The following is a 27017-nucleotide window of genomic DNA, read 5'->3' on the forward strand; positions in this document are numbered from 1 at the left end:
TCATGGGCATTCAGGCGTTACTGGACACTTGCTCCACCCCTACCCCTCTTACCCTCTTCCCCATCTCAGGGAGAGGCACTACCACTCACTGAAAACCCTTCACTTCCTTTCTTTCCCTCATCTCCCCCATCATTCCTTCAGGAAATCCTTTCAAAATATGCTTGAATCCAGCCTCTTCTCCCACCCCTACTGCTACCAGCCTGTTTGAGCCACCATCACCTCCTGCCCAGAGCGGTTCAGTAACCTTCTCACTGGTCTTCCTGCTTCTGCCCTAGTCCCTGACAGTTTGTCCTCCACACAGCAGCCAGAGGATTCTTCAATAAATACATGTTGAATGAATGAACAAATGAGATACAGTCCCTGCCCTCAGGGAGATCCCATTCGAGGAGGAAGATAGGGAAGAAATCAGTGGGGTTCCAAGAGACCAGTTTACATGTGAGACAGGAGCTATGGGAGCACCAAAGAGAGAGGCATCCTGGGGTCTCAGGGAAACCCACAGAGAATGGGCCATTTGAATTGGGCCTTAGAGGATGAGTAGGAGTTTGCCACAGGGAACAGATTGGGAGAGGTAGTTCAAGAAGGGGTGCAGTAGGATTGAAGTTGGAGCGTGAAGATGCCCTGTGTGTTTGGGGAACAGTGAGTAGCCAGTGGCCAGGGCTGGGGGAGTGGGGAATGAGGGAGGGCAGGTAGAAAATGAGACTAGGCTCTTGGGCTAGATGATGAAGGGTCTTGAACGCCAAGCCAGTGTTCTCATTTTAGAATTTTTCCCAGCCATAAAAGGGACGTCAAGAAACAGCCAGTACATTTCACTTGCATCATGACTGTGGTTTAGTGATTGCCAAGGTCCCCGTTTGAGAAGGATCTAGAAGCTGTACTCAGGCCCATGGTTAGGAGTGCTGTGGTTGATTAGCAATGTCTGCCATAGGTGTCAAGCCTTTTATTCACCAGATACCCAGAAGTGGGTTTGGGCTCAATAGATCATTCAAACAGAGCTTTTTCTAGAGGTGGTGAGCTTTTTCTTTTTGTCTGTGGAGGTATGCAAGGCAGAGTGGGCCCAGCCCTGGGTAGGGGGTTGGGAGGGTGAGCGTGGGTAGATGAGGCCCCGTCTGGTTGTCTCATAGTATTTTTTTCTCCTTTCTCTGATTAGTGATAAGATGTTTCCAGCTCTTGGCTTTGGGGCGCAGTTACCCCCAGACTGGAAGGTAAGTGAAGCCAGACTGTTTTCCTTTTGGCTGAGATGGGATTTGCATGTATGGCCTCTCTGGGATCTGCTTTGGAAAGGTTGGGCTATGGCCCAGCTGCCCTGCCTTCTCTGCGTTTACCCCAAACCCACACGCATTTCTCAGCCTGAACCTCGTGCAGGCAGTGGGGCTAGAACAAGGAATAAGTTATGATATCTGTCCCCTGGTACCCCAGTCAGGTGGGGAAGATGCTAGATTTAGCAAATAAAAATACAGGATACCCAGTTAAGTTTGAATTTCATATAAACAAGTTGTTTAAGTATGTCCTAAATATTGCCTGGGACATACTTAAACTAAAAAATTATCCATTATTTATCTGAAATTCAAATTTAACTGGGCATCCTGTATACTGTCTGGCAGCCCTAAAGACAGGCAGTGTCATCAGTGCTGAACGGGGCAGCAGTCCCTAGAGGAGGGCCCCAACCTGGCCTGGGGGTATCAGGAAGGCTTCCTGGAGGAGGTCAGGTCTAAGCCAAGAGGGTAAAGGAGAGTAGGAGTTCGCAGAGTGACTTGAGGTGGTGATGTGGCAGGTAGAGTTCAGGGCAGAGAGAATAGCCTGTGCAAAGTCTGGGAGGCAGAGGGAGCAGGGTAGTTGGAAGAACTGAAAGAAGGTGGGCGTGATGAACTCTCCATGAAAGATGGGCGGGATGGGGAGAGATGTGGCTGGAGAGGTGGGGAGCCAGCCGTGCAGCAAGCAATGGGTGGGTCTACATGGGGTGTTATTGGCATTTTTGAAGGCTCACTCTGGCTGCTGAGTGGGGACTGGCTGGGGTGATGGTGGGCAAGATGGAGGGATGGAGAGAAGGGACAATGTCCATTACAGGTGAAGAAACAGAGGCTCAATGACTTGTCCAAGGTTACGTTCAAAACAGGGAGCCTGAATTCCATCTGGGCAGGTGGACTCCCATGTCTGTTCTCAGAATGTGCTACCCTTCTGATAAGCCTGGGGCTGTGGGCATAGAGGACTCCTCAATCTACATGTATGTCAGCCAGCGGCCCCTCTTGTCTGCCCTGCTGTACCACATGCTGTTTCCAGAGTGAGCGTTCCCCTCACATCCTCTCCGGAGAGGGCAGTTTTCACCTAGAATTTCAGGGAGTGGCTCTGTGGCCTGCTGGCCATTGTATGGTAGGGGGCAGGACCCTGTGGGACCACAGCTGGGCCTCTGGGCAGACACGGTGATGCCACTGGGGGCAGGGCGGGCTGGTGCAGCCAGGCCCAGCACTATCTCGTTGCTAGGACACCAGCCAGCTTCCAAAGAACTCTGGCTGAATGAGATGTTTTCTTGTGCAAAAGCCTCCTTGGAAATGTCACAGGGCAATTCTGGGGAGGCTGGGGCTTGGCCAGGCTGGAGTGCCCGGTGGTGCCAGGAGGGATGCTGGAACGAGGCTTGGAAAGGGCAGATGCTCTATCCCACCTCCCCCTGCTGCTGGAGCTGGCCAGACCTGGCCCCTCACCTTCCCTCTCATTCTAACTCACCTTGCCGTGCCACATGAACCTTCTTCTGTTCGTTCCTACCTCAGGGTCTTTGCATGTGGTCTTCCCCTGGCCTTTTGCCCCCTTTCACTGACTTCCCATTGCTGCTGCTTAGCCGAGAGATCATTTCCTCTAGAAGGACTACCTTGAGCGTGCGCACGTGGGGCCCCTCCTCCCTGCCTCGGAACTTTGTGGTCACTTTGTATGTGTTGATTTGCTCATTGTCTCAGGGAGGGCACTTGGTCTCCTTCTTGCTGTGTCTGGCTCCAGGCATGCAGTACATGATTGTTGACAGTAAATTTGGGGCCCAGGGGCCTGAGCAGGCAGAGGTGTTGTTTCTCTGAGTGTGGGAAGTTGGAAGGAGCGTGCCACTCAGCTGCCTGCCCTCAGGACCTCAGTCCCTCCCTGGGCCTGGTCCAGGTGAGCCCCAAGAGGACCCCTGACCTGGGTAGTGGCTGAGGGACTCAGGAAACATTGGCCTTTCAAAATGAGCCAGAGTTGGTCAGATGAAGAGAGGGATCAGGCTGAAGGACAGGCCTGCACAAGGTCTGGGGTGGAGAGGAGCACAGTTTATAACTCTCCCCACTTTATAGATGGGAAAACTGAGGCTCAGAGAGGATGGTCACTCTGAGATCCCTTCGACTCTCTCCATGCCACCATCTACTGCCCTGCCAGGACCAGAGGGAACAGCCTCTTAAGTAACTCAAGACCATGGGCTGGGCCTGGCCAGGTGGGGTGAACGGGACCATTGATCGTCAGAAGGCAGCAGGGAGTCCCAGGGCAAAGACCTGTGGCTGGCCAGTCCCCAGGGGCCCCTAATCGGCTTGGGGTGGCCTCCAGGAAGCTTGTCGTGTTTGCTGGCATTTCTCGGGCAAACTAGGGCAGCAAGTGTGGGAGGGGGCTGGGCTGCTACAGACAACGTGAACTCCTGTCCCCCAGATCTGGTCCCGGCTCTGCTGTGGCTCACTCGTGTGACCTGGGCATTCCTTGGCCCCCTCTGAACCTCAGTTTTTCCACCTGTGAAGTGGAGCTGCTGGGTGGAGTAGATGACTTGGGAGGCCTCCAGGGTAGATGGGTAACCTCCCACAGCCCCACCCACTTGACCACCAGGCCCCACTCTCCCCTTAATAGAGGGAAAAAAATGGAGAAGTTAGAATTTGGGTGGCTGAGAAAACAGAATATTAATCCATCCCTATCAGGAGGGGGCTTTTCCCCCTTGGTCTGTAAAATCTCCTAAAATCTGATTTTGCAGGAAGTTGTTGGCCCAAGGGAGGCCTGTTTCCCTGGCAACCATTTTCCTCTCTCAGCCCCCTCTGTACAAGCCCCCCTCTTAGTCACTATAGAGGCTCATGAAGTTTCCATGGCAACAAGGACCTCCAGCCCCCACACCTGGAGCCTGGGCTGGGGACAGGGTGAAGAGGGCCCCTGGGTAGGAACAGGGCCCAAGAGGGGCATCAGGGGAATGGCTCCATGTCAAGCACTTAGGGCTGAGGGAGCAAAGAACAGAAAAGCCCATTCCCCTGAACAGGTAGGAGTCTTCTCAGGCTGCCAGGCACAGGGCAGTGATGGGGTGAATTCCTCTGCTGAGTCCTTCCCGTCTTGGCCCAGAAGGGCTCCCCAAGGTCAGCGGCCCAACCCCTTTACCAGGTTTGAGGGACCTGGGCCTCAGGTCTGTTCTTCTGTGTGGCCTCAGCACCTGACTTCCCCTCTCTGCGCCTCAGTCAGTTTACTTGTAAAATGCGGATGTCGGGCTCGGTAGGGCCTCCCAGCACCCCTCTGCAGTGTCTCGGAGCTAAAGCGTCTGCCTGGGATTTGCGCCTGGACTGGAGCGCTCCTCCAGCCTCCGAGGGTGGGGGTCCCTCCCCACTGGACATCTCTTGACCCTCCCATTTAAACTCCTCAGGGGAGGAACACCTTCTCGGGTTAGTGGGTTTATGGATTGTGAGCTCAGGAGGCAGCCTGATTTCAGTTCTAGTCCCAACTCTCCCCTTCAGTAAATGGGGGAACATTCTGGTCCATTCTGTCTTGGTTTTACATCAGAAAAAGGGAGTAATACCAGGCCTTTGTCTGTTGGATTGTTGCAAGGAAGGAGTGAGGGGATGCTAGCAAAGCCCTGAACGTAGACTGTGGCACACAGTTCACAGGGAAGGGGCCAAGTGGGGGTTTTGACGGAGGCAGCAGGGGAGGGAGGGAGGATGGTCCTACCATCTGAGCTCTGGCCTCTCCTGAGGCCCTGGGTTCTGCAGCCACTGAAGTCTGACCCACAGTCCTGAATGGGGTCTAGTTTATCAGTCCCTCTGTAGGCCAGCGGCATCCGGGAGTGTGCAGGGTCAGCCTCTGATGATGCCCCCGGGCTAGGGGCTGGGTCTGTAGGAACTGGGACAGGGCTCTCTATTCCCTGCCCTTCTGGCCCCATTATGCTTCCTGATCCCCCAGTCCAGCTGTAAGTGGGTTGTCAGCTAAGCCCCAGTTTGGCTCGCTGGCATAAGGTGGGCCCCCTTCCAAGCACTCGTGCTTATTAGTAGGGTGGGGGAAAGCACTCAAAGCCTGAAGAAGTGGAACTCTAGTTATAGCCCCACCACAGTAAAAGCAGGTGATGAGGGAGCACTCCAACTGCTCCTTGAACCCGCCACCCTCAGATGCATCTCCACCCTACTCAAGGACTCTTTCTTTTCCCCCCGGCTGCTTTGGGTCTTCGTTGCTGCCCGTGGGCTTTCTCTAGTTGCGGTGAGTGGGGACTACTCTTTGTTGCAGTGCGCATGCTTCTCGTTGCAGTGGCTTCTCTTGTTGAGCTCTAGGCGCGCGGGCTTCAGTAGTTGTGGCACGTGGGCTCAATAGTTGTGGCTTTCGGGCTCTAGAGCGCAGGCTCAGTAGTTGTGGCTCAGGGGCTTAGTTGCTCCGCGGAATGTGGGATCTTCCCGGACCAGGGCTTGAACCCGAGTCCCCTGCATTGGCAGGCGGATTCTCAACCACCGCACCACCAGGGAAGTCCCTAGGGACTCTTATAGTGGGGGCGAGGAGGCATAGACAGCCCTGACCCCCCGGAAGAGATTGGGGTGGTGTGGAAGTTTCTGTTTCTTCTGTTACTGAGGGTGGTTAGGCCTGTCTGTGGGTCAGACCCAGCAGTGGAGGTGAAAGCAGATGCAGGGGTATCAGTAGCCTTGACCTGGAGTCAGGGTGGCAAAGAGCCAGGTTCCCTCAGAGGGAGCCTTGCCTGGCAGCAGGTGGGCCTGGGCCCAGGTTTGGGCCAGGAGGCTTTCAGCTCATCATTTTCTCTGCATTTCAGGTCTCCCATGAGTTTGCCATCAACTTTAACCCCACCAACCCCTTCTGCTCAGGTGAGTGTCAAGCCCACCTGCATCTGCCCTGGGTTTACGCCAGGCCTGGCCATCTCCCTGGGCAGATGCGGGGGAGGAGTAGTGGTTTCTGTTCTTTTCTCTCCCCTCCCCTTGCACTTGCTCAGTGTGGCAGATGGGGAGAAGCTGGAATTTGGAGTCAGGTGGCCCTGGATTCAAGGCCAGCTGCTGCCCTTTTCTGGCTGTGTGACCTCGGAGAGATCACTGCACCCCACTGGGCCTCTGCCTCCTCACCTCCCTCAAGGAGGTGTGATACCAGGGCAGCTCACCTCACTGGGTGGTCAGGTGAGAATTAAGGGAAGTGCTGGCATAAAGCCCTGTGTAGACCAGGAGGAGGTGAGAGCAGCAAATTACACACCTGCCTCTCACCTCCCTTCTGCCCTCACTGGGAGGGCCCATTCTTGTCCTGCCCCACCGTTTCCCCACCTTCCACAGGGAGCCTTGGCACCTAAGGATTGAGCATGGCCTGGGCAGGGGTGCTGGGCAAGAGGGAGGGGCAGGCAGCGTACGTGGTGTCTGTGCTCTCCCTGCCCCAGGCCTAAGAGGACTTCTGAGCCTCCCAGAGTCAGTTAAGAAGCAGTGAAAGAGAAGGGGCTCCCAGGTGGGTATGGAAGAGGGTGGTTCCTGACACCATGAGAGCTTTCAGCCTAGGACTTGCCTTGGGCGTAGCATCTACCTTCCCTGGGAATCCCTGAAGCTGGGTCAGGTTTGTACTTGGAAGGGAAATGCATCAAGTCACCATGATGGGGATGATGCTGTAACTCAGAAGCCATGGGCCTCTGTTGGCTGAAAGCGTGGCCCTGTCCTCCTGCTGGGGCCTGTCTGGTTTGGAGTAGGTCTGCCGAGATGTTTTATCCAAGTTCAGATTCGTCAACCTCATCTCTGGCCAGAGGCCTTCTGGACAGGACAGCAGAGCAGGGGGGTATTCTTAGCCTTGTAACAGTAGCTATTTACAGAGCACCTACTGTCTGCAGAGCTGTGCAAGCATCTCAGTTCCCCCAGCAACCCTGAGAAGCCATAGCGTGTCCAGAATGGACCTCCAGGTGGCTCCCTGTGACCCCAAAGTATTACCGCAGGTTCTGCCCGTGCCTTCGCTGGGAGGAGCCTGCTGGACACCCTCCTGCCAGCTTCCCGAGGGTGTAGATTACTAGTCTCCTTGACAGACAAGGAAACAGGCTTAAATAACTTCCCCCAGATCCCACAGCTAAGAAGTGGTAAAGGCAGGAATTGGAACTAAGGTCAGACTCCACGTTCAGGGCTCTTTACACCACTCTGGCCCTGCCCTCCGGAGCTTCCAGTACCACAGGGCCCAGACTGGCCACGGCAGGAGGCATTTGGGGTGGGCAGCAATTGGGATGAGAGTGGGTGCAGGGTCAGGGAGGACCTGGCTGATCCAGAGTCTTCTCCCCGAGGCAGGCGTGGACGGCATCGCCCAGGCATATTCGGCTTGCCTGCCCCACATCCGCTTCTACGGTCCCACCAATTTCTCTCCTATCGTCAACCACGTGGCCCGGTTTGCGGCCCAAGCCACGCAGCAGCAGACAGCCATGGTGAGTAGGTGATCACTGGCGTGGACGTGCAGGATAGGGCTGGCACAGGCTGGGCCTTCCCTGCCAGATGGAGGTCTGTCCTTCCTACCCTACCCACCCGTGGGGCTGGCTGGCGAGCTGGATGTTCTGCCTCCCCTTGTTCTAAAATCCTAGGTGAGCCCCGGCCTCTCCACCTTAGTTTACTAGCAGGGATGGGAAGGGGGTTGAAAGCAGCTCAACTTGACTGGTTCTGGATTCCTGGAGCACAGACTCCAGGACAGACAGCAATTCCATCCGTTCGGTGCTTAGTAGGAAATAGGGGCTGTGATTAATGGGAAGTGCCTCCAGGCAGAGGGAAACCCGGAGACTGCAGTCCCTGCAGCCCTCAGGCTGACCCTCTGGGCCACCCAGTTCCCATTAGAGCAGCCGCCACCTCACGCTGAAGGGTTTGGAACCGTCTGGCCCGGGTCCGGCGCTCAGTGACGAGGCTCAAGCCTGAGGCTGCCAGGGCTGCTGTGTGGCATCTGGAATATATGGCAAACGGCCATCCTGGGCAGCTGCATCCCAGGTCCTCTCCCTGCACCTAGCTCCAGGCCCAGTGCTGGAGTCACCAAGGGTCACCTTGCCCACCTCGCCTGCCATCCACCAGCCCCTGCCCTAGGGCTACGGCCCCGAGGAGCTGAGCCAAGTCTGGGAACCCAGCACCCAGCCCTAGGGTGGTGGAGCCCGGGCTGGGACGTGGGTCCAACTCCCACCTGACCAGGCCCCCGAGCCACCGCCACAGCCTCTGCCCCTGTGTGGGCTTCCTCCTCCCCTGGAAGGAAAGGGTTGCTGCACAAGTGCTGAAGTCCTTTCCTGACTGTCCTTTTCACTCTGCCTCCAAAATACTATCCTCAACTCGCTCGCTTCCCCATTACCACGGCCACTGTCATCTCTCATTGGACACCACGGCCGTCCCCTCACCCCTCCTATCCATGCTCCTGCTAGAGGGTCCTTTAACTGTGCACATCAGATCCTACCCCCTCCTGGCCTCTCCTTCCCGCAACCCCACACCCCTTCCTTTACTTGTGACCATTCCACCACTGACCTTGTTCCTATTCCTCAAAGACACCAAGCTTGTCTCCCAGCAGATCCTTTGTTCTGCCGTCTCTTCTGCTTGGAGGTTCTTCTCCTCTCTCCCTGGCTTGCTCTGTCCCATCCCTCAGTGTCCCTCAAACGCCACCTCCCTGCAGCCTTCCTTGCCCACCCACCTGAAACCTATCTCCTGCCTTCTCTGTTTATTCCCGTCTGGACTCTGTTGACGGTGGCAACATTTCCTTCACATACTCCACGTTTCTGTCTACTGGGTGTCTCCCTGGTTGGCCTCTCAGCCCCACAGTGTTGTCCGTCATCTACTTGGTGGCCCATGCTGTGGCAGATGCTCGTGTTCTGGGAACGGATGGATTTAAGTTGGCCCCTTTTGTGTGCTGTGCACTGTGCGAGGAGCTGGGACGAGGTGACTCAGCCAGGGCCTCTCTCAGAAGGAAAGGAACCTGGTCCCATTGGGACTGCCCAGAGGAGGGAGGCACCTGCTCAGTCACTGAGGTAGAGGTTGCCTTCCCGAAGATGGAGGCAAAGATAAAAGAAGGGGAGGTTATGAGAAAGAGAGGAGGACACCAGGGCCAGCCTGGGGAGGGCAGGACAGCAGTATGTGTGGTCTGTCTGGGAGGCAGCAGAGGGTCTGTGGGAAAGGGGGTCCTGGGGTCAGCCTGCCAGGGTTTGAATCCAGCCCCTGCCCATCCCTCACTGGGTGACCTGGGTAAACTTACCCTCTCTGAGCCTTGTTTGTACCATAGGAATACTAATAGGACCTACCTTAAGGAGGTGGTGTTTGTTAGGATTAAATGTGATAACACAACAGCTGGCACCCAAAGAGACCTGAGGATGAGGAAGGACAGGTGGCAGAGCATTCTGGGAAGAGCCCCCCAGGCAGAGGGGATGGCAGATGCTAGTGATGGAGGTCAGTGCACGATGTCAGACTGAAGATGGTCCTGGTCGTTTCTGCTTCAGGGAGTGTGACTTGCTCTAGTCCTGGTCTTGGTGATGGCAGCTGAGGGCCTGAGACAAGTCCCTTCCTGCCCTGAGCCTATTTCCTTTATGAACTGGGACAAGTGGGGAGGACCTGGGAGTGGTGTTTTTAAATTCCTGGGGTGCTGGGCTAGAGCTGGATGGAGGGGGCAGAGTGAGGGGTAGCCCCTCAGCTTGCACACCCTTTGGATGCCTAAGCCAGCCAGGCCATTGTCCCGCCCAGACTTATCTGCCTGAACCAGCTTTCAGAGGGATGGAAGAAAGGCCTGCATTCTTGTTTAGCCTGCATTCTTGTTTAAGGGAAAAAAAAGGGGCGGAGCAGGAATGAAGGCCAGTGTTCCTCTCAGGCTCTTTCACCTGCCAGGCAGGGGCAGGACTGGGCAGGAGATGAGGTCCTGGGGAGAAGGGGCCTGTGTCTGCTGGATCCTAGGGGAGGGGCTTGGGCCCTGGGGACCACCAGGAAGGTGTCTTTGCATTCTGGGGAACAGCTGCTGAGGGCCCTCTAGAGGGAAGAACTGGGCCCTTTCTGTGAACAAGTCCTAATCCTCACAGTACCCCAGCCGCTTTCGTCATGACCAGGTCCTCCCAACCTGAGGAGGCAGCCTTCCCTGGCTCCCTCACACTGGGGAAGCGCTGTTACCCACCCCAGCTGTGTGACTTTTGGCCAGCATCTCTGGGCTGCAGGAGGCGAGCCAGGGGTCTCTACTAGCCTCTCCTACTCTGATGTCCAAGAAGATACAGATAATTCTCTACCTCCTGCCTTTACTCCGTCCATCTCACCGTGCACTGAAGGTGGGGATGCCTCAAGGTTTGGAGGCCCATCGACCTGGTTCAGACCCCAGCTCCCGCACTTCCTGACTGTGTGACCCAGAGCAGGTCGCTTATTAAGCTCTCTGAACTTCAGTTTTCTCACCTGTACAATGAGGATGATGGAACAGTACCTGCCTAATAGAAGCACTGCAAGGATTCAACCAGCTCGGCATCCAAATTGCTCAGCACAGCGCCTGGCACACAATAGCACCTAATAAACGTGAGCAGATGAATCTTCTTAGGACACCTCTTGGGCCGGCATTTGGTGATGCTGAGCCCATGTAGGCCTAAGGCAAAAGGAAATAATTTGTGCATTACCTGATGCTTTCATACAGCTACTTGTGTGGCTTCATCCTCCCTGTCCCCCACACACGAGCATGCATGCACACCCACGCACAGGAAATCAAGAGCAGATGGTGGAAAGGCAGGCCTGTGTTCTCCCATTCATTCACGCAGCTCATCTCTACCGCGTATGTTTCTCTGCAGCACTGGGGAGACCATGATGCGCAAGCCAGAGCCTCTGCCCTTCCAGGACCTGTGGTCTTGTGGGGAGCCAGGCCAGGAACAGCAGCTGTGATGCCAGCCAATTAAAACTGTGATGACAGAATTATAGTATTATGAAGGTGGCATCTAACCCGACAGAGGGCTCAGGGCAGGCTTCCTGGAAAAGTGATGTCCAAGCTGAGACTTGGAGGATGCTTAAGAGTTAGTCTCATAAAGGGTGTGTATGTGTGTGCGTGTGCATGTGTGGAGTGTCCCGGGCAGAGGGAACAGCATAGGCAAAGGCTTGGAGGCATGGTGTGTGGTGTAACTAAGGGAAGGAGTGTGATGTAAGAGGGGTGGGTGGGGGTGGATGAGGTTGAGAAGGTAGGCCAGCTCCCACAAATGCCTTTGAAGCCAGTAAGGAATCTGGATTTTCTCTTAAGGGCAGTGGGGAGTCACTGAAAGGTATTAAGAGGTTGGGTGGTACCAGGGGACTCCTACTGTGGGGCCTCATCCTTCCCTCTGCTCTGACCCATGTGACTTGGGCCTTCCCATCCATGGCCCATTGATAGTTGGCTACCTAGGCACCTGGTGCCATAGTGGAGGGGGAACTGGGAAGCAGCCAGCACCCTGGAAATTTCCCTCCACTCCCCAAGGCCCTCAGCAGCCAACTTCTCAGAAATAAGCTAGAGATGAGTGCAGCTTCCCCGGACTCTGCCTGGAACTGTTGTGGTCAAGTCAGTTTCTTATAAATCAAATCACATGTTAAATGCATTAGGGGAAGTGGCTATTTACAGCCCTAGAAGCCTGAAGAACCTCTTGGGTAAATGCTAGAGATACTCTGTCCTTGAAATGTGTTGGAAATTTGGGGGGCTTGGGGGAGCCCTCACATCCACTCGGGATGGAGGAGTAGACGCTCAGAGAGGTCTTGGAGCTGTGGCTGGGGAGGGTACGCCAGGCAGAAGAAAGTAAACCAGGAAAGGCATGGAGGTGGGAAAGCTTGGGGTAGGGTAGACCAGGACTATGCATGGGGACAGCAGAGGCTCTTCCCACCTCCTCCTGCCTGATTCCACCCTTTTCTCCCCTTCCACAGCCCCCCCCCCCCACCGCCACCTCCCCTCTGTCTTGGGGATGGGATCATGGACCCCTAGGGTTGCAGTAGACCTTAGAGGCTACTGGACAACCTCATTTTTGCCTGGGATGGGCATGAAGCCTAGGACTTGTCAGTGGCACTTCGCTTCTCCCTGCCAGGCCCCACTATTGGAGAGACAGCTACTGGCCACTGCTGCCATTGTGGAAAGAGCCCTAACTTTGGAGTTAAGGCTTGGGCTTGAATCTCAGCTGTGCCATTCCTGGCTGTGAGTCCTTGAGCAAGTCACTGAACCTCTCTCAGCCTAAGCCTGTCTCCCCAACCTCCAAAAGGAGAATCCCAGCGTGAGGATGACACGGAGCATGTGTAGTCACCACCACCGTGACTCACCTTTTCAGTTGGTGCCTACTGTTCTGCAGGAACCCAGGCCGTGGGGAAGAAGGCTCCAAGGCTGTGAGGGAGGCCTCGGCCTGCGTGCTCCAAGTCTCCTAATGTAGACACGTGGCTGGTGGAAAGGGAGAGCCAAGAGGGCCATGTGGGGAGGAGGGTGGGAGACAGCCATCGGAGCTGGAGGGGGCTTGGAGACCAGTCCCACCCCGAGTGGTGAGGCCTGTCACCCAAGGCCAAGTATTCTTTTCTGTCCTCATTGCTAGGCCTCTCAATGCCTTCTTCCCTCCTGCCAGCCTAGGTGCCCCAGAAATACAGCCATGGACTATTTTTGGTGGGATGGGGCCCTCTAAGTGGGGTTAGAGGGCCACTTAGGGAAGGGGTGCTGGCTAGAATGATGGTGGGCTATGAGGGGACAAGGGTCTGGATGAGCTTATGAGGTGCCCCTCAACCCCAGGAATGGGGACTGGCAGCAGCAGCCCTCCACTACAGGAATTCGGGCTGCCATCTCCATAGCAACAGATATCCATCCCCAGCCAAGCTTTCGGCCTCTTAAAGGTACTGTTCAGGAGGAGTTGGACTACTGCTGTCGAGGGTTGGGGGTTAGGATGGTGGCATTCGTACCTCCACATGGTTCATTCCTTTCAGGTTGTGCTTGGGGGATAGGCAGGAGAGCTAGGCATCCTCGATGGCTGAACATGTGGTCTCTGTATGTTTCCCAGGGCGCAAATGGCTTTGCTGGGTGAGAAGGTGGCCAAATGATGACTTGGGGGCTAGCTTGGTTCTGCCCTTTTTAGCTCCATGACCTTGACTAGTCTGGGTCCCCGTTTCCTCTCCTGAGAATCAGAAGGGTCAGAAGAGAAGGCAGAAGCCCCAAACAGAGAACATTAGGGCCACAAGGGCTTTTCTGTTCATCTTATGTATGGGGAAAACTGAGTTCCCCAAAAGGGGCCAGAGGATGCTAAGCACAGAGCCAAGTTGAAAATGAGGTCTTAGGCAGCTAGGAATGCTGGGGCTTCCAGTGAGATCATCCAGTGAGATTTCCTGAACTTCATTCACTCACTCCCCACCTCCAGTCTATGCTATGGCCACCTGTCACCTACACTAATTATTCATATTTTTTTCATGTAAATAATTTTATAAAGAAACTATAACCCACTCTAAGGGAAAAGTTACTTACCACTTGCCATAGAGAGTAACCGTAAAAATAAATACACCAGGCTGCAGAGTGGTGTCAAAGTCTACCTAGAGACTGCTGTCCCTGGAGCTCTGAGCTTCCTGCCTTTTCTCTCTTTTTTTAATAAGGAAGGTTAGCAAGAGGGACACATAAGCACCAAACTGAGACTGCCTCCTGGGTGCAGTTTGTAGAATTCAAAGACCACTGCAAAACCAATACCCTGGGCTTCCCTGGTGGCGTAGTGTTTGAGAATCTGCCTGCTAATGCAGGGGACACGGGTTCGAGCCCTGGTCCGGGAAGACCCCACATGCCATGGAGCAGCTGGGCCCGTGAGCCACAATTACTGAACTTGCGCATCTGGAGCCTGTGCTCTGCAACAAGAGAGGCCGCGACAGTGAGAGGCCCGCGCACCGCGATGAAGAGTGGCCCCCGCTCGCTGCAACTAGAGAAAGCTCTCGCACAGAAACGAAGACCCAACACAGCAAAAATAAATAAGTAAATAAACTCCTAGCCCCAACATCTTCTTTAAAAAAAAAAAAAAAACCAATACCCTTTCCACTGTGACTGATGCTGTGTCTGGGGTGTGCCTCCAGCTCTGCTTGTTGCCAGCAGAGTCCCACAATCCCAGAAGCACTGACCTAGATGATCTGCTTAGCTCCTGCAAGGGGTCTCTGAGGCCGGCTGTGGTAATGGGGAACGAGCAGCATCACAGGTGTTCACGTGAAGGTGGAGCAGAGAAGGGGAGGCTGCTCCCAGAGTCCACAAGCCAGAATGCATATTCCTCACCAGCCGTGGGCCTCACTCTGCCACAGATGCAGCTGTCGATTACCGAGCCAGCGTGGTCTCTCTGAGAGGTTCAGGAATTCCCACTTTGCAGACGAAGGAACTGAGGCACGGCGAGTTGAGTCAGTTGCCCAGAGTCCCACGGTGTAGCCACTGTCAGAGCCAGGCCTGGAGTCTGGGGCTCTCAAACCCCCAAGCTGGGGAGTCTGACATTACACAGGGCAGGAGGAAGAGAGCAGTTTGTGCTTCCAGCTGTGACGGAGGAGAGGCCTACAGGGCCCAAGCACTGAGAGGTGGCTGCCTAGGGAGGCGGCTAGGGTTCAGCAACAGCTCGGGGAGATGAGCCACCTTCCTCCCAGGGGTCAGAGGGTTTGGGGCGATTGGGAAAGGACGGAGGGGAAGGGTGGCCAGGGGCCGAGGGCTGTGCTGAGCGCCTGTTGACCCCCTCCACAGCAATACTTCATCCTCCTTATCATCACGGACGGTGTCATCAGCGACATGGAGGAGACGCGGCACGCCGTGGTGCAGGCCTCCAAGCTGCCCATGTCCATCATCATCGTGGGCGTGGGTAACGCCGACTTCGCTGCCATGGAGTTCCTGGACGGGGACAACCGCACGCTGCGCTCCCACACAGGGGAGGAGGCAGCTCGCGATATCGTGCAGTTCGTGCCCTTTCGAGAATTCCGCAACGTGAGTGTGGGCCCGGGCTGGGGAGGAGGAGGTTACAGGACCCCAGCAACCATACTTAATAATCCAGAATGAAGGCACTGGGATTGTCTGCCCAATCCTAGGCTCCTCTACCCTCAGCTCTGTTGACTACGTACCTCCTGAGAGCCTACTACCCGCCTGGCACCATGCAAGGCCCTGCCCCCAGGTGAGGCCATATGACAGTTGCATGAGCACTTGCTTCAGCAAGCTGACAGAACTCAAGGGAGTAGTGCCCAGTCCAGACTGGGGCTCCAGGACAGGGGTTCCCGGAGGACCTGCCCTCTAAACCTGAATCAGAAGTCGGCGTCATCCATGCGGGGGAAAGCACTCCAGTAGAAAGAGATGAGAGTAAGGCCCAGAGGCGTGAGGGGCTTTCCAGGAAATCAAACCTCGCCAGCCGCCTCTCTTCAGGTGGAAAACAGGGCCCATCTTAGGATGGCCTCCTCTCCCTGAGGGCCGCTCTAGGAGGAACTGGTGGCCTCCCTTGCTCCTGGAGGTGGCTCTGGTCCTATCTGCAGGTGACCCAGGTCTGCTTACAAGGAGGCTGGCATTAGCTCCCTGGTTGCTGTCCTTGCAGCTGGGCCCGCAGGCAGCCCCAGAGGGATCAGTCTGTCAGATGCCAGCCTGGCGCCTAGCTTTCATTTGACCAGAGGCACACTGTATAGCCTCGGGCAAGTCCGTGACCTTTCCTCCTGGCCTCGGCTGCCTCAGCTGTAAGCCTCAGGGTGCTGTGGCTCAGGTCCTGGGAGCCAGTCCCAGCAAGAACTGGCCACTCCGATTTGTAACCACTGGTGCTCACATCTCTGCCCAGTACCCTCTGGGTTTGCCTGAGCTAGTTCAGTTCCTTCCTCTCGAACGTGAGCTTCCTGAGGACAAATGCTGGGTGTTGGCCACCCAGGCACTGCATGGACACTGAACGAGCTCCTGGTGTGCCCAGCCTGTGACTGGGTGCCGAGCAGTGAATCAGACAGTCACAACCCCTTAATACCAGCCAAGAAGGTGCTCAGGAAATGTTTGCCGGATGAGTAGGCCGTGCAGCTCACCTCCACCATCTCTTTCCCCCAAAAGCCTCCCATAGACACATTCATCCTGAAACGTTACTCCTAGGCACCTCGAGTGCTCAGGTAAGAGCTGCACTTAATGTGAAGGAGAGCACTGCTAAGGGTGGGATTTCAGGCCTGGGCTGGGCTGAGGAACGCTAGTTTTAGACAGCTCTGGTCCTCTGCTCTGGTTTTGTCCTCCAGGGACACCTTCTATACCAGCTCCCTGGGCATGGTGCCCCTCACCACTTCATCCAGTGATCCTTTCTCTCTCCTCTCTCCACCCTACCCTGCAGGCGGCAAAAGAGACCTTGGCGAAAGCTGTGCTGGCAGAGCTGCCCCAACAAGTTGTTCAGTATTTCAAGCATAAAAACCTGCCCCCCACCAACTCGGAGCCTGCCTGAGTGCCAGCCCCCACCCAGCAGCAGCATGCCGGCTGGGCCTCCCACCCTCCCCAGGAACATGCACGCTCACCCTGCTTCCTTGTGGGTGGCCTTTTTTTTTTTTCTTTTAAACTGATCCACATTTTTATTTTCTACAACTGGACCTCCACACCCCCAACTTCCTGCAGCCCAGCTGGGCTTCCTTTATTGGAGTCGATTGATGATACTTCCAGGCCAAACCGGCTTCCTCTCCTCCTCTCCCCACCCTTGCCACTCTTAAGTATTGAATGTACTTTGTATAATTTTAGTGGAATTGTTATTAAAGAGAATAAAATTTTTACAATCATAACTGGCTTTTTCCAAGTAACTAGCTGCAGACTCAAAGGAATGTGTCCCCCTGGTGCATGCTGTGTGGTAGCCTGCACCTAATTCCTACTCTGTTTTTTAATACTGTGATCGTGTTCTACTTGTTATACTCAGGGTAATAAAGGAGTTTCAGATGTCCCTGTGTCAGCTCCTTCCTCAGCTGGGACCTGATGGGCTCACTGATCTGGGAAAGGAAACATGAAAACCCCTTCCCCCCAGCAAGCCTGTGAAATTGGTATAATCACCTCTACTTGGGGACATGCATTCCACACAAACAGTAATGCAGCTGTTAAACTGGCACAGAATTTGGCACATCATACTTGCTCAATAAATATCTGTGGGGCAATGAAATGCACGGTCCCTCCCCAGCCTTCTAGGCCCCAGCAGAGCCCATGCTGGCCCAGCCAACAGCACACGGTGCCCCACCCTTCTTCCTCGTGGTCCACGCTGTCTTATGTACCCCACTCCACCACAGCAGTGGCAGTCGCTGCCACCCATGTGCTCCTCCTGCAGGTCTCTCAGGCACTGGAGTACACCCTGTGGTCTGCAGCATGTGAAAGCCTCTTTGGCTTTAGGATGCTAAACAGGGCTGCTTCTGTCCCTGCTGCAGCAGCCGTTGGTTTCTATCACACACCCCACCCTGGGCTTGGGCCCAACCTCACGAAACCAGCTAGGTGACGCATCTCTGAAACCCCAGCCGTCTGGCCTGTTCCCTTCTCTCCTCCAAAGAACACATCTTTCTCTTTTGTCTACTTCCTCCTTAGAGCTCCAGTCAGCCCCTTTGCCACAGGCTCATGTGCAACCAACAACTCACATTCATATTAATAAGCACATTACAGGCATAATCTTGAACCTTTCCACCAGCCCCTGCCTGTGACCATTTCAGAGATGAGGAAACAAGCAGAGAGGCTAACTGAATCTATTAGAGGCAGAGCCAGAACTCAGCTCCATGTCTGGCCAACTCCACAGAGCCCACACTTGCTCCACTGCACTGAATGTCTTCCCGTGACTATGGGGGAGTCTTCTGCTCAACCTGCTGCTGACTTTGTCCTTCCCCTCCAATGAAACTGGGCAGTCAGACATCTCGACCTACTCTCCCAGGTCAGCAATTCTTACCAGTGGTCTGCTAGACCTGGCTGGTGCGCCAGGGAAGTTCCTAGCTCCAGGTGCCTGGTAAGCTCAGGAGTCGGTGTTTATCTGGTGGGAGCAAGCGAGGGACATCTGTATCCTAGGCTTCCAATCCTCTTCTGATTCCGTGGCCACCAAAAGCCAGCTGAAATATCCTCGAGGGACACCTTCACTTCTGAGAGGGCTGCAGGACTGCAGGGAGCCGTGATTTCCTCAGGGACCTTTGGGAAATCACAGCACAGAAGCCCAGAGGCCAGCTCGGCACCGTGGGTAGAAACCCAGGACCAGCGCATCTGCCTCCTCTGGTTCACACCCAGCCCTTGCTCAGGATAGCTGCAAGACTGCGTGATGGTTGAAATAACACGTGACTGCTTCCTTTACCCTCCCGTTTCATAGCTGAAGTGTCTAGCTGGATGTCAGATCCAGGGAAGTTTGTATCCAACTCAGCCTGGGGGAATCTGTCAAGTTCTGATCGACCAGAGGCCTCTATAGTGGAACAGCCTTCTCCTCCCAGCCCCACATCCCCTCCTTAGCCCCTCAGGGGATGGGTGTATTGGGGCGACACCTGATGCAGAACTCTCCCTTACACCCCACCATGGGAATAATTTACCAGATTGGTGAAGCTATGGAGACTGACATCTACTGGGCCGGGTTAAGGTAGACTCCCTGCCTTGCATCAGGGCCCATCATAAATGCTCCAACTCCTATGGACCACCTACCTCAGTGTGGTGCCGGCAGCCCCCACTTCACAGCTGCATGAGGGAGCAGACCCAGCCATCTTTCTTCCCCCTTCTCTGCCTGAGGTTGGGTGGATCAGTCAAACAAGCCTTCTACTCCCAGCTGGTTTGAGTTCACCAGGGAAAGGAATGTCCTGAACTCCTGACCAGGCAAACCACCACTTAAAAAACAAACCAAGATAAGTTAAATCCTGGGGATGTAATGTGCAGCATGGTGACTATAGTTAATAATAGCAGATTGTATATTTGAAAGTTGCTGAGTAGATCTCAAAAATTTTCATAAGAAAAATATGTTTTGGTAACTATGTGTGGTGATGGATCATTTCACAATATATACAATTATTTAATAATTACATTGTACACCTGAAACTAACGTTATATGTCAACTATTTCAATAAAAACAAACCAAGCCTTGGTGCTGCTATTTGGTTCTTGCACATGGACAGTAGGATGAAAAGTGAACTTGGAAATCTGACTAAAAGGCTCCTTTACCCGTGAATCACCTCCACTGAGGCGTGGGCACCGGCATTTGTTTTAAAGTTTCATTGAAACCACAGAAAACCCGACTTAGAAATAAAGGCTCAAATTAAAATTCTGGTTCTGATACTTACCTGTGTGACCTTGGGCAAGTCAGTGAATCACTGTGAATTTCGGTTTCCTCTATAAAATGTAGAGAAGGGCTGTTTCACAGGACTTTTTTTCAGGATGAAAGACACTACAGTCTGCAAACATCTCAAACAGTGCCTGGCTCGTCCATAGTGGGCCCTCAGTAAATGCTCACCGATAAACAAACCGACATAAGGGATAATGATGTGCATGACCATGTCTGAAACAGTGAGGTAGATGCCCAGCTGATGGCTAAAGCTCACAGTGGAGGTTGTCTCTGGGTTGTGCTGCCCACGGCTCTGTGAAACTGATGCTGGGCCACCTTCTGCCTATTAGTGCTATGACGCTCCCTCTTTCCCTAAACCATTGCTGCAGCAGGTAAGGGAGCAAAATATCAGCCCTTGCCAGCATCACTAAGGCATAAATGGGCAACTGGCTTCTTGTGTTCAACACTATGAAAGTGTTGCCAAGATCTAGCCTCCCACCAAGCAGAACTTGCATTCCATACTGTTACGTGTAAGTGGGCTGGGCACGCCAAGAAATCAAGAAAGATCCAAGTCCAAGTGATGGTGCACTGCCGCTGAGCTCTCTCTCCTTTTTGTTTTTCTGGAGGGGCTTAAGACGACAGCTGAGCTACATACCCACGGTTAGGACACCCGAGCCAAGGAACTGGGTGTGCCTGAGCAATTAACATTTAGCTAAGAGGGAAGCACACAGCAGAAGCTGGTGGTTGGAGCTCTGATGACCAGATCCAACCCGTCATCATGTCAGTGTTCTACCTGCAACTGAGAAATGCCAGTAGGATGGATAAACCTGCCATAAACACCACAGAAGCTCTAGACGATCTACCCAGAAATGGGGGAGGCTGAGGGTAACAGTACTAATGAGGATGGTTACCATTTTCTGAGCATCAGATACCACATCAAGTAGCTCTTATAGATCCTCTTTCACCCTCACTAGGAAGTTGGTGTCCTGATTCCTATCTACTGAGGAGGAAACAGAGGCCTGGAGAGGTTAAGGACTTTGCCCAAGTGATCCAGCTAGTAAATGTCTGGCTCCAAGCTCATAGCCACTGTGGTGTAGCCACAGAAGGGGGAACCGAGTTGAGATTCCTGAGAGGTAGCCAGAAGGGAAGAACCCACGAGATAGAAAGAAATGAGGACCCAAGAGACTAGCCTAAACCACTCCTAGTTAGGGGCTTTCAGTCTAGAATGCTCCTGAAAAAGTCTAGAATGCCTTCCCAACTCTGTGTTTGAGAAGCCAGCTTTCTCTCCTCCTGGGTCTGGGCCCAGGGAAGGCAGACATAAACAGGTCACCAGCCAGCTCTGTGGGTCCAGTCACATTGCCCTCCCTGCTTTTTATAGATGGAAAAACAGATGCTGTGGATTTCATGCTCCCTTCCTCCCCACCCAGGTGGGTGACAGGGCCAAAGGTAGATGCTAGCAGGAAGTGCTTGAGATAGAGGCCGTGGTATGACACAAGCTAGATAATCCAGATAGAGCTGGCAATAGGATTCCTCAGAGACAAGCTTTCTCCCTCACATGGTTCAAAGTTGTAAGAAGACTACCACTCAGGACAACGCAAGCAGGTTTTAAGAAACCACCCCAAACCTTGTTTTTATCCCTTATTACCTAGTTATAAAATCCCAATTATCTATTAAGGCAGGAGAGCTGCATCTTGTGATTTAAAGCAGTGTTTCCTTCCATCCCAGGTTTTCCTATTCTTCTTTGGGTTTGAAACACACAGTCTACACTAGATGTTTTCCAAGGTGACTTCTTCTACTGGGAGACCAGACTTCCTCCACTGGGAGACCTGCTTTGCTGTTCATGGTTTCTACAGAACCTGTGCCTCAGCTCTAGGGCTCTCTGCTAACAGGTACAGTGAAAGATGAAATGATCACTGGTGATTCTCAACTTTTTCTGAGATACCAAGAGCAGAAATCTCAGTCTGATGAGTCTCAACCTCCTTGACACAATCTAGCTATTACAGTAGATGGGGACGGAGGTGGGAGCACAAGATCCCGTATAAGAAAAGCAAGATCTTATTCTCTGACAGGTTTATTAGCTTTCAAATTAATATAGGTTTTTAATCCCTGCAACCCTTTGTCAACTTCTCCCAACATCGACAGAGGCAATGAGGTATAGTAATGGCCTCTTAAAAGTCAAACCAGCGACTTCCCTGGCGGCCCAGTTGTTAAGACTCTGCGCTCCCACTGCAGGGGGCATGAGTTCGATCCCTGGGGTCAGGGAACTAAGATCCCGCATGCTGTATGGTGCGGCCAAAAGAAACCCAAAAGTCAAACCACATAAAGATGGTGACTTTGGTTCCTCGGTCTGCCTCCTGAAATGATCTGACGTTGCTCTGGGTACGGGCTGTAATAGCAACAGCACAATTGCAGAACAACGAAGTAGAGGAGCAGAAGGTGCCTACACAGTTTTACCTCAACGTCTTGTTTGTAAGGATGGAGCTGATGTGCCTGTACTGACAGTCAGGAACAATTAGCACAGAGTAGCTCTGAAAAGGAAAAAGAATTCACAAGCCATCGGTTATGGGTGAAGGGAAGTCACCATCTGCCAGCGGGCACCAGAGTGTCACTGCTTTGGGAGGGAAAAGGAGTGGGTTTGGAGGAGATCCAGGGGCCTCTGTGCCCACGTTAAAACTGAGTAGCTTCTCTGCCTGCCAGCATCACAGTGTCAACACATTCTGTGTGTGTCTCTCCGTCTCACACCCAAGGAAGTAGAAACAATTGACGTAGGAACCCAGCGGAAGAAAGAACCGTACAGGCTCACTCTTCTGAAGCAGGGGAGCCTACAGCTTTTTGTTGTTGTTAAAAGCTCATGGCCTACCTCTGTCCTCAGGGCCTCCACACCTTGTCTCCCCCTGCCCTTCCCTGCCTCCCTTTAGGGGATGGAGGTGGAGCAGCATGTCTGGGTCTTGGCTGCTCTGTATGGGAAGGGAAGAGCAGGAAGGGCAGCAGGTCAAAGCAGAGGAAAGGACAAGCGTAGCACCTTTAGTCTAGAAGCAGCTTCCATAGTTAGAGGCCACAACTAGAAATGTAGCCAACAGAGAGGGGCCTCAACAGGTTAGAGCCAGAATATGCAGGTGGGTCCCCCTGGCTTGCCATATTAGAATTCCAGGAGCTGCCAGAAATAAGTCACCTCATCCACACACCTACCAGCACTTCTGATCTCTGGCTACAACAAAATAAGGCCTATGTTTGTTTCTCTAAGGTTTAGAGTCTTAAATGGGATTAGGTGGAGGGAGATGGAATAGCCAAGGGTAAGGGAAAACTTCACAATGAACCATGAGTGTTAAGTGACACCCCCTGCAGATGTAGTTTAGAATCTTTACTTAGTCACACAACATCAAGAATAGGTTAGTTCCAGGGCAGTGCGCCATTCCATCACCTGGGACCTTCTCTCCCCCCTGCACACTCCACAACACAGTATAGTCAAACGGCGCCTTCGTCTAGAATAGAATGTTTTAAATGATACCTGTTCAATAACTGTCCTTGCTTCTTTGTGGCGTTGGGAAAGGAAAAAAAAAAGAAACAAAAAACAAGAAAGCAACAGAACCCAAACCCTTTGCAAGCCGCTTGGTACCTATCTTCCCAGGGCATTCTTAGTGGAATTTCTGCTGGGCCCTGACCTCTGCCCTACTACAACAGTGAGGACAGAGGCTGTGGGACAGCTTTGGGCATCCATACTGGAGTAGAAAGAGAAAACAAACACAAGTCAGGCCACAAGTGGATTCTGGCACATTTTTAGATGAGGTTAAAAATGTCACGGTGTGCACAGGGAGCAGGCAAAGGACTTTTCTGTGGGAGGTAATGCCTGTAGGCAGAATAAACTGTCCAGTCTATTCTTGGGGAGGAGCTCCCTGCGGTAAGAACAGAGGAACTAGGGGGCCTCGAGGAAGGTGTTGGTTCGGAAGATGGAGGAGACGATCTTGCCAGTGGCGTTGATGGTGCCTTCGCTGTCTGAGCTGGACTCAGAGTCGCTGCTCCCAGAGTAGGCACCCAAACCTGGGAGGATGCCGATACAGACGGCAGCGGAGGGGCAGTGGATGGAGGGACCACTCAGAGATGTGCTTCCAAGAGACACGCAGGAAGGGGCTTCTGCAAAAAAGGAGGCAGGACTGTTACTTCATCACCCTTTTCCAAAGGTGATGGTGTGCTTTCCATGTGTAGAGGGCTTTATGTTGGAAGCCTCAAAACAACCCTATGTAGTCAACACTATCGCCATCCTCATTTTTTTTTTTTTTTTTTGCGGTACGCGGGCCTCTCACTGCTCTGGCCTCTCCCGTTGTGGAACACAGGCTCCGGACACGCAGGCTTAGCGGCCATGGCTCACGGGCCCAGCCGCTCCGGGGCACGTGGGATCTTCCCAGACCGGGGCACGAACCCGTGTCCCCTGCATGGGCAGGCGGACTCTCAACCACTGTGCCATCAGGGAAGCCCTGCCATCCTCATATTAATGTTCCTCGTTTACAACTGAGAAAACTGAAGCCACAGCAGAGAACATTTTAAGACCATGCAGAATATCACCAAGTAGCTGGGGCTCTTTTTGCCCCAGGAAACCCAGAGTCACAGCAGCACCTCCATGCAGAAAGCCTCAACCTAGAAAACACAGGACTTGAAGGTTAGAGGAAAAGTTAAGAACTCTCCTCCACCCCTTTTTCTTCCCTGTTTCCAGCCTCATTTAATCACTACAACAACCTGGTATATAGATATCCCCCATTTTGCTGATGAGGGAGGTCCAAAACCCAGCTAAGGTTAAAGGCCACTTAGAGTAGAAAACATTAAACTAAATTTGAATCAAAAGATAATGTATTTAAATGATCCCAGAGCTCACCGCAGAGTAAGGGTTGGCGTTCAAACACTGTATCAGGCTGACAAGCATATTACCTTCTAGGGTTTTGCCTTAACAAACCCCTAACACTTCATGTAAATGTGAAAAGGATACATGGTTCCAAGTATATGAAATCAGGAGTAAGCAAAAAATACCACTGAGAAGCAAAGAGAGATCTCCAACAGCCAGTATACATAGTTCATTTGCTTATACAGGAAGTACTAATAAGGGAAGGAAGCTGCTATAGATAAGTAATGTGAAAACATGGAGATGTAGGAAAGTGAGAGGTCACAATGATTGCAGAGGCTACAAGAGGTAACAAGGCTACAAGAAAACAGGCAAATATTTACAATAAGTATCACAAAAGCTAATTTCTTTACGATATAAAGAGTTCTTCCAAAACCAATAACAAACCAACAACTGAACAGAAAAGTAGACAGAAGACACGAATAGTTCACAGAAAAAGAAACAAATGACTTTTAAACATAGAAGAATAAACAATATAAGGAGGAGTAGGCATCTATATATGTTGCTGAGGGAACGTAGGATAATTCGGCTAAGTCCTTCACACTTAAATGATGTTCATGCAGCACTGTTGACAGTAGAAACCAAAAGGTTCATTAATAGAGGACCAGTGTAATGGACTAGTATTCAGCCATTAAGAAGAATAAAGCATCTCTGTGTGTAATGGTATTGAATGATCTCTAAGATACCATGTGTTAAATGAAAAAGGCAAGGGTGAGTACAAGTTATAATCTGGGGGGGGACATTAAATATGCATGATAATGTATGAAAAAATACATTAAAAACTGGTAACAATGGCTGCTCTGGGGAGAGCAACTGAGTGGCTGAGGACCAGGGAAAACTTAACTTTTTATTCCACACTCTTGTGTCCCTTTTCAATTTACTATTAGGTACATATAACTACCTATTTAGACAACTGTTAAGAAAGCCAAATGCCACAATTCAAAGAGTATCCTAGGACATTCAATTCAGAAGGACCAGCCCCTCTTACCTCTGTAATCCCTGTATTATAGCCAGGAAGGCTGTAGAAGACTGACAGTCCTAATGGCTATCTTCTCCTTATCCATATTCTCCTCAGACTCTAAGTCTCTGGAGGACAAGGGCTCCTTTTTCTCTATCCCATCCCCTGGGCATAGAGCAGACGGCCTGGCACAGAGCAGGCCAACATTCACAATGTGTGAGAATGCAGGAAAATGCATAACAGAGTTTCACTGCAAATGGCTAAATTTTAGGGGTGGGAGTGGGGGTGGGGGAAATGTGAAAATTTGGGACATAACATCAAATTAAAAACCATTCATTTACCTGAACATTCATTGTATTACTATTTTCACACATACAAGGATACTTTCAGTATTCTGTGAGAAAAATCGGGTTGTTTAAAAAAAAAACAAAAAAACCCGATATCATAAGGGTATGAATCAGTTACTCGGAAAAGTAATTTATGTGAAGTTACTCAGTGAAATGTGTCCTTTTATTAAGTACTTCAAGGGTGAATTGAATTTTAGGGTCTATCTTAGAAAAGAAAGATCAAGTTCTGAGTACCTCTGGAGGACTAGAGCCGGCCTAAGGGAAGGATGGAAGCCAGCCACAGAAATGTAACCCAAGGAATCTGGACAACAGGAGCATTAGCAGAGTTTAAGCAAAAGGACCAAATCTCCCAATTATCTAGGAAGTTTCAAGAAAGAAAAGAGATTGCAACTCAAACAAATTTCATTCCAAAAGCAGTTAACTGGGACTTCCCTGGCAGTCCAGTGGTTAAGACTTTGCCTTCCAGTGTAGGAGGCAAATTTGGCAATATTTTTCTAAGTTACAAATGTATATCTGACTCAATAATTCTCCTTCTAAGTATTTAACCTGACATATTACAAATGTGAACAATGATCCATGTACAGGGTTATTTAATGAAACATCATAATAGAGAAAGAATGGAAACAATCTAAATGTTCATCAATAAAAAACAAAATAAATATACTATGGTACAACCATACAATGGATTACTACACAGCCTTAAAAAGGAATGAAGAAGCTCTTTATGCACAGGTATGCTATGATTCCCAAGGTAAGTAAGCAATGAACAGAAGAGTATGTTAATTAAAATAATGATGATGGGGCTTCCATGGTGGCGCAGCGGTTGAGAGTCCACCTGCCGATGCAGGGGACACGGGTTCATGCCCGGGTCCGGGAAGATCCCACATGCCGCGGAGCAGCTAGGCCCATGAGCCATGGCCGCTGAGCCTGTGTGTCTGGAGCCTGTGCTCCGCAACGGGAGAGGCCACAATAGTGAGAGGCCCGTGTACCGCAAAAAAAAAAAAAAAAAAAAAATGATGATAGGAAATGCAAAACAACATATTAAGTAAATCTTGCCAAAAAATCAACGTGAATTGACCAAGCTCTAGACCTAATTACCATTTTATAGGAAACACAGGATATAAAGGAATCCCATGGGGATGCAAGTAGCAAAATCTAGAGTGCAGGAAACTCCACAGGGCAGAGGCCCAGTTTCTTCACAAGTAAAATATAAATGAAACAAAAAATAAATTAAGAAAGAGGAAGAACCCATAGGTTAGATGAGACTGAAAAGGCAGATTAGCCTACTGTTAAGATGCCATAAAATGGCAATATTCCCAAACTGATCTACAGATTCAAGCAATCCCTATCAAAATCCCAGCTGCCTGAATTGACAAGTTCATCCCAAAATTCATATGGAAATGCAAGGGACCTCAAATAGCAAAACAATATTGAAAAAGAACAAACTTGGAGGACTGATACTTCCTGGTT

At 51.9% G+C, this 27017-nt stretch overlaps 2 protein-coding genes across 4 annotated transcripts in view; one reads left to right on the forward strand and one right to left on the reverse strand.

Annotated features, from left to right (window-relative positions):
• The window catches only part of CPNE2 (copine 2), a 52287-nt gene extending 35169 nt beyond the window's left edge, over nucleotides 1-17118 (forward strand). The window contains exons 12-16 of the mRNA XM_060000244.1: nucleotides 1148-1202; nucleotides 6002-6053; nucleotides 7488-7621; nucleotides 14851-15087; nucleotides 16442-17118. Coding sequence (XP_059856227.1) covers nucleotides 1148-1202; nucleotides 6002-6053; nucleotides 7488-7621; nucleotides 14851-15087; nucleotides 16442-16549 — 586 coding nt within the window. The 3' untranslated portion in view covers nucleotides 16550-17118. The remainder of the gene's footprint in view (nucleotides 1-1147; nucleotides 1203-6001; nucleotides 6054-7487; nucleotides 7622-14850; nucleotides 15088-16441) is intronic.
• Nucleotides 17119-22233: 5115 nt separating this feature from the next.
• The window catches only part of PSME3IP1 (proteasome activator subunit 3 interacting protein 1), a 42305-nt gene continuing 37521 nt past the window's right edge, over nucleotides 22234-27017 (reverse strand). For 2 of the 3 annotated variants that reach the window (XM_059999036.1, XM_059999037.1), the window contains exon 7: nucleotides 22234-23482. In XM_059999036.1, the coding sequence (XP_059855019.1) occupies nucleotides 23265-23482 (218 nt within the window). In that variant the 3' untranslated portion in view covers nucleotides 22234-23264. The remainder of the gene's footprint in view (nucleotides 23483-27017) is intronic. The other variant, XM_059999035.1, reaches the window with a different exon arrangement.

This window comes from Delphinus delphis, chromosome 20, assembly GCF_949987515.2.
Source record: "Delphinus delphis chromosome 20, mDelDel1.2, whole genome shotgun sequence".
Classification (NCBI taxonomy): Eukaryota; Metazoa; Chordata; class Mammalia; order Artiodactyla; family Delphinidae; genus Delphinus; species Delphinus delphis.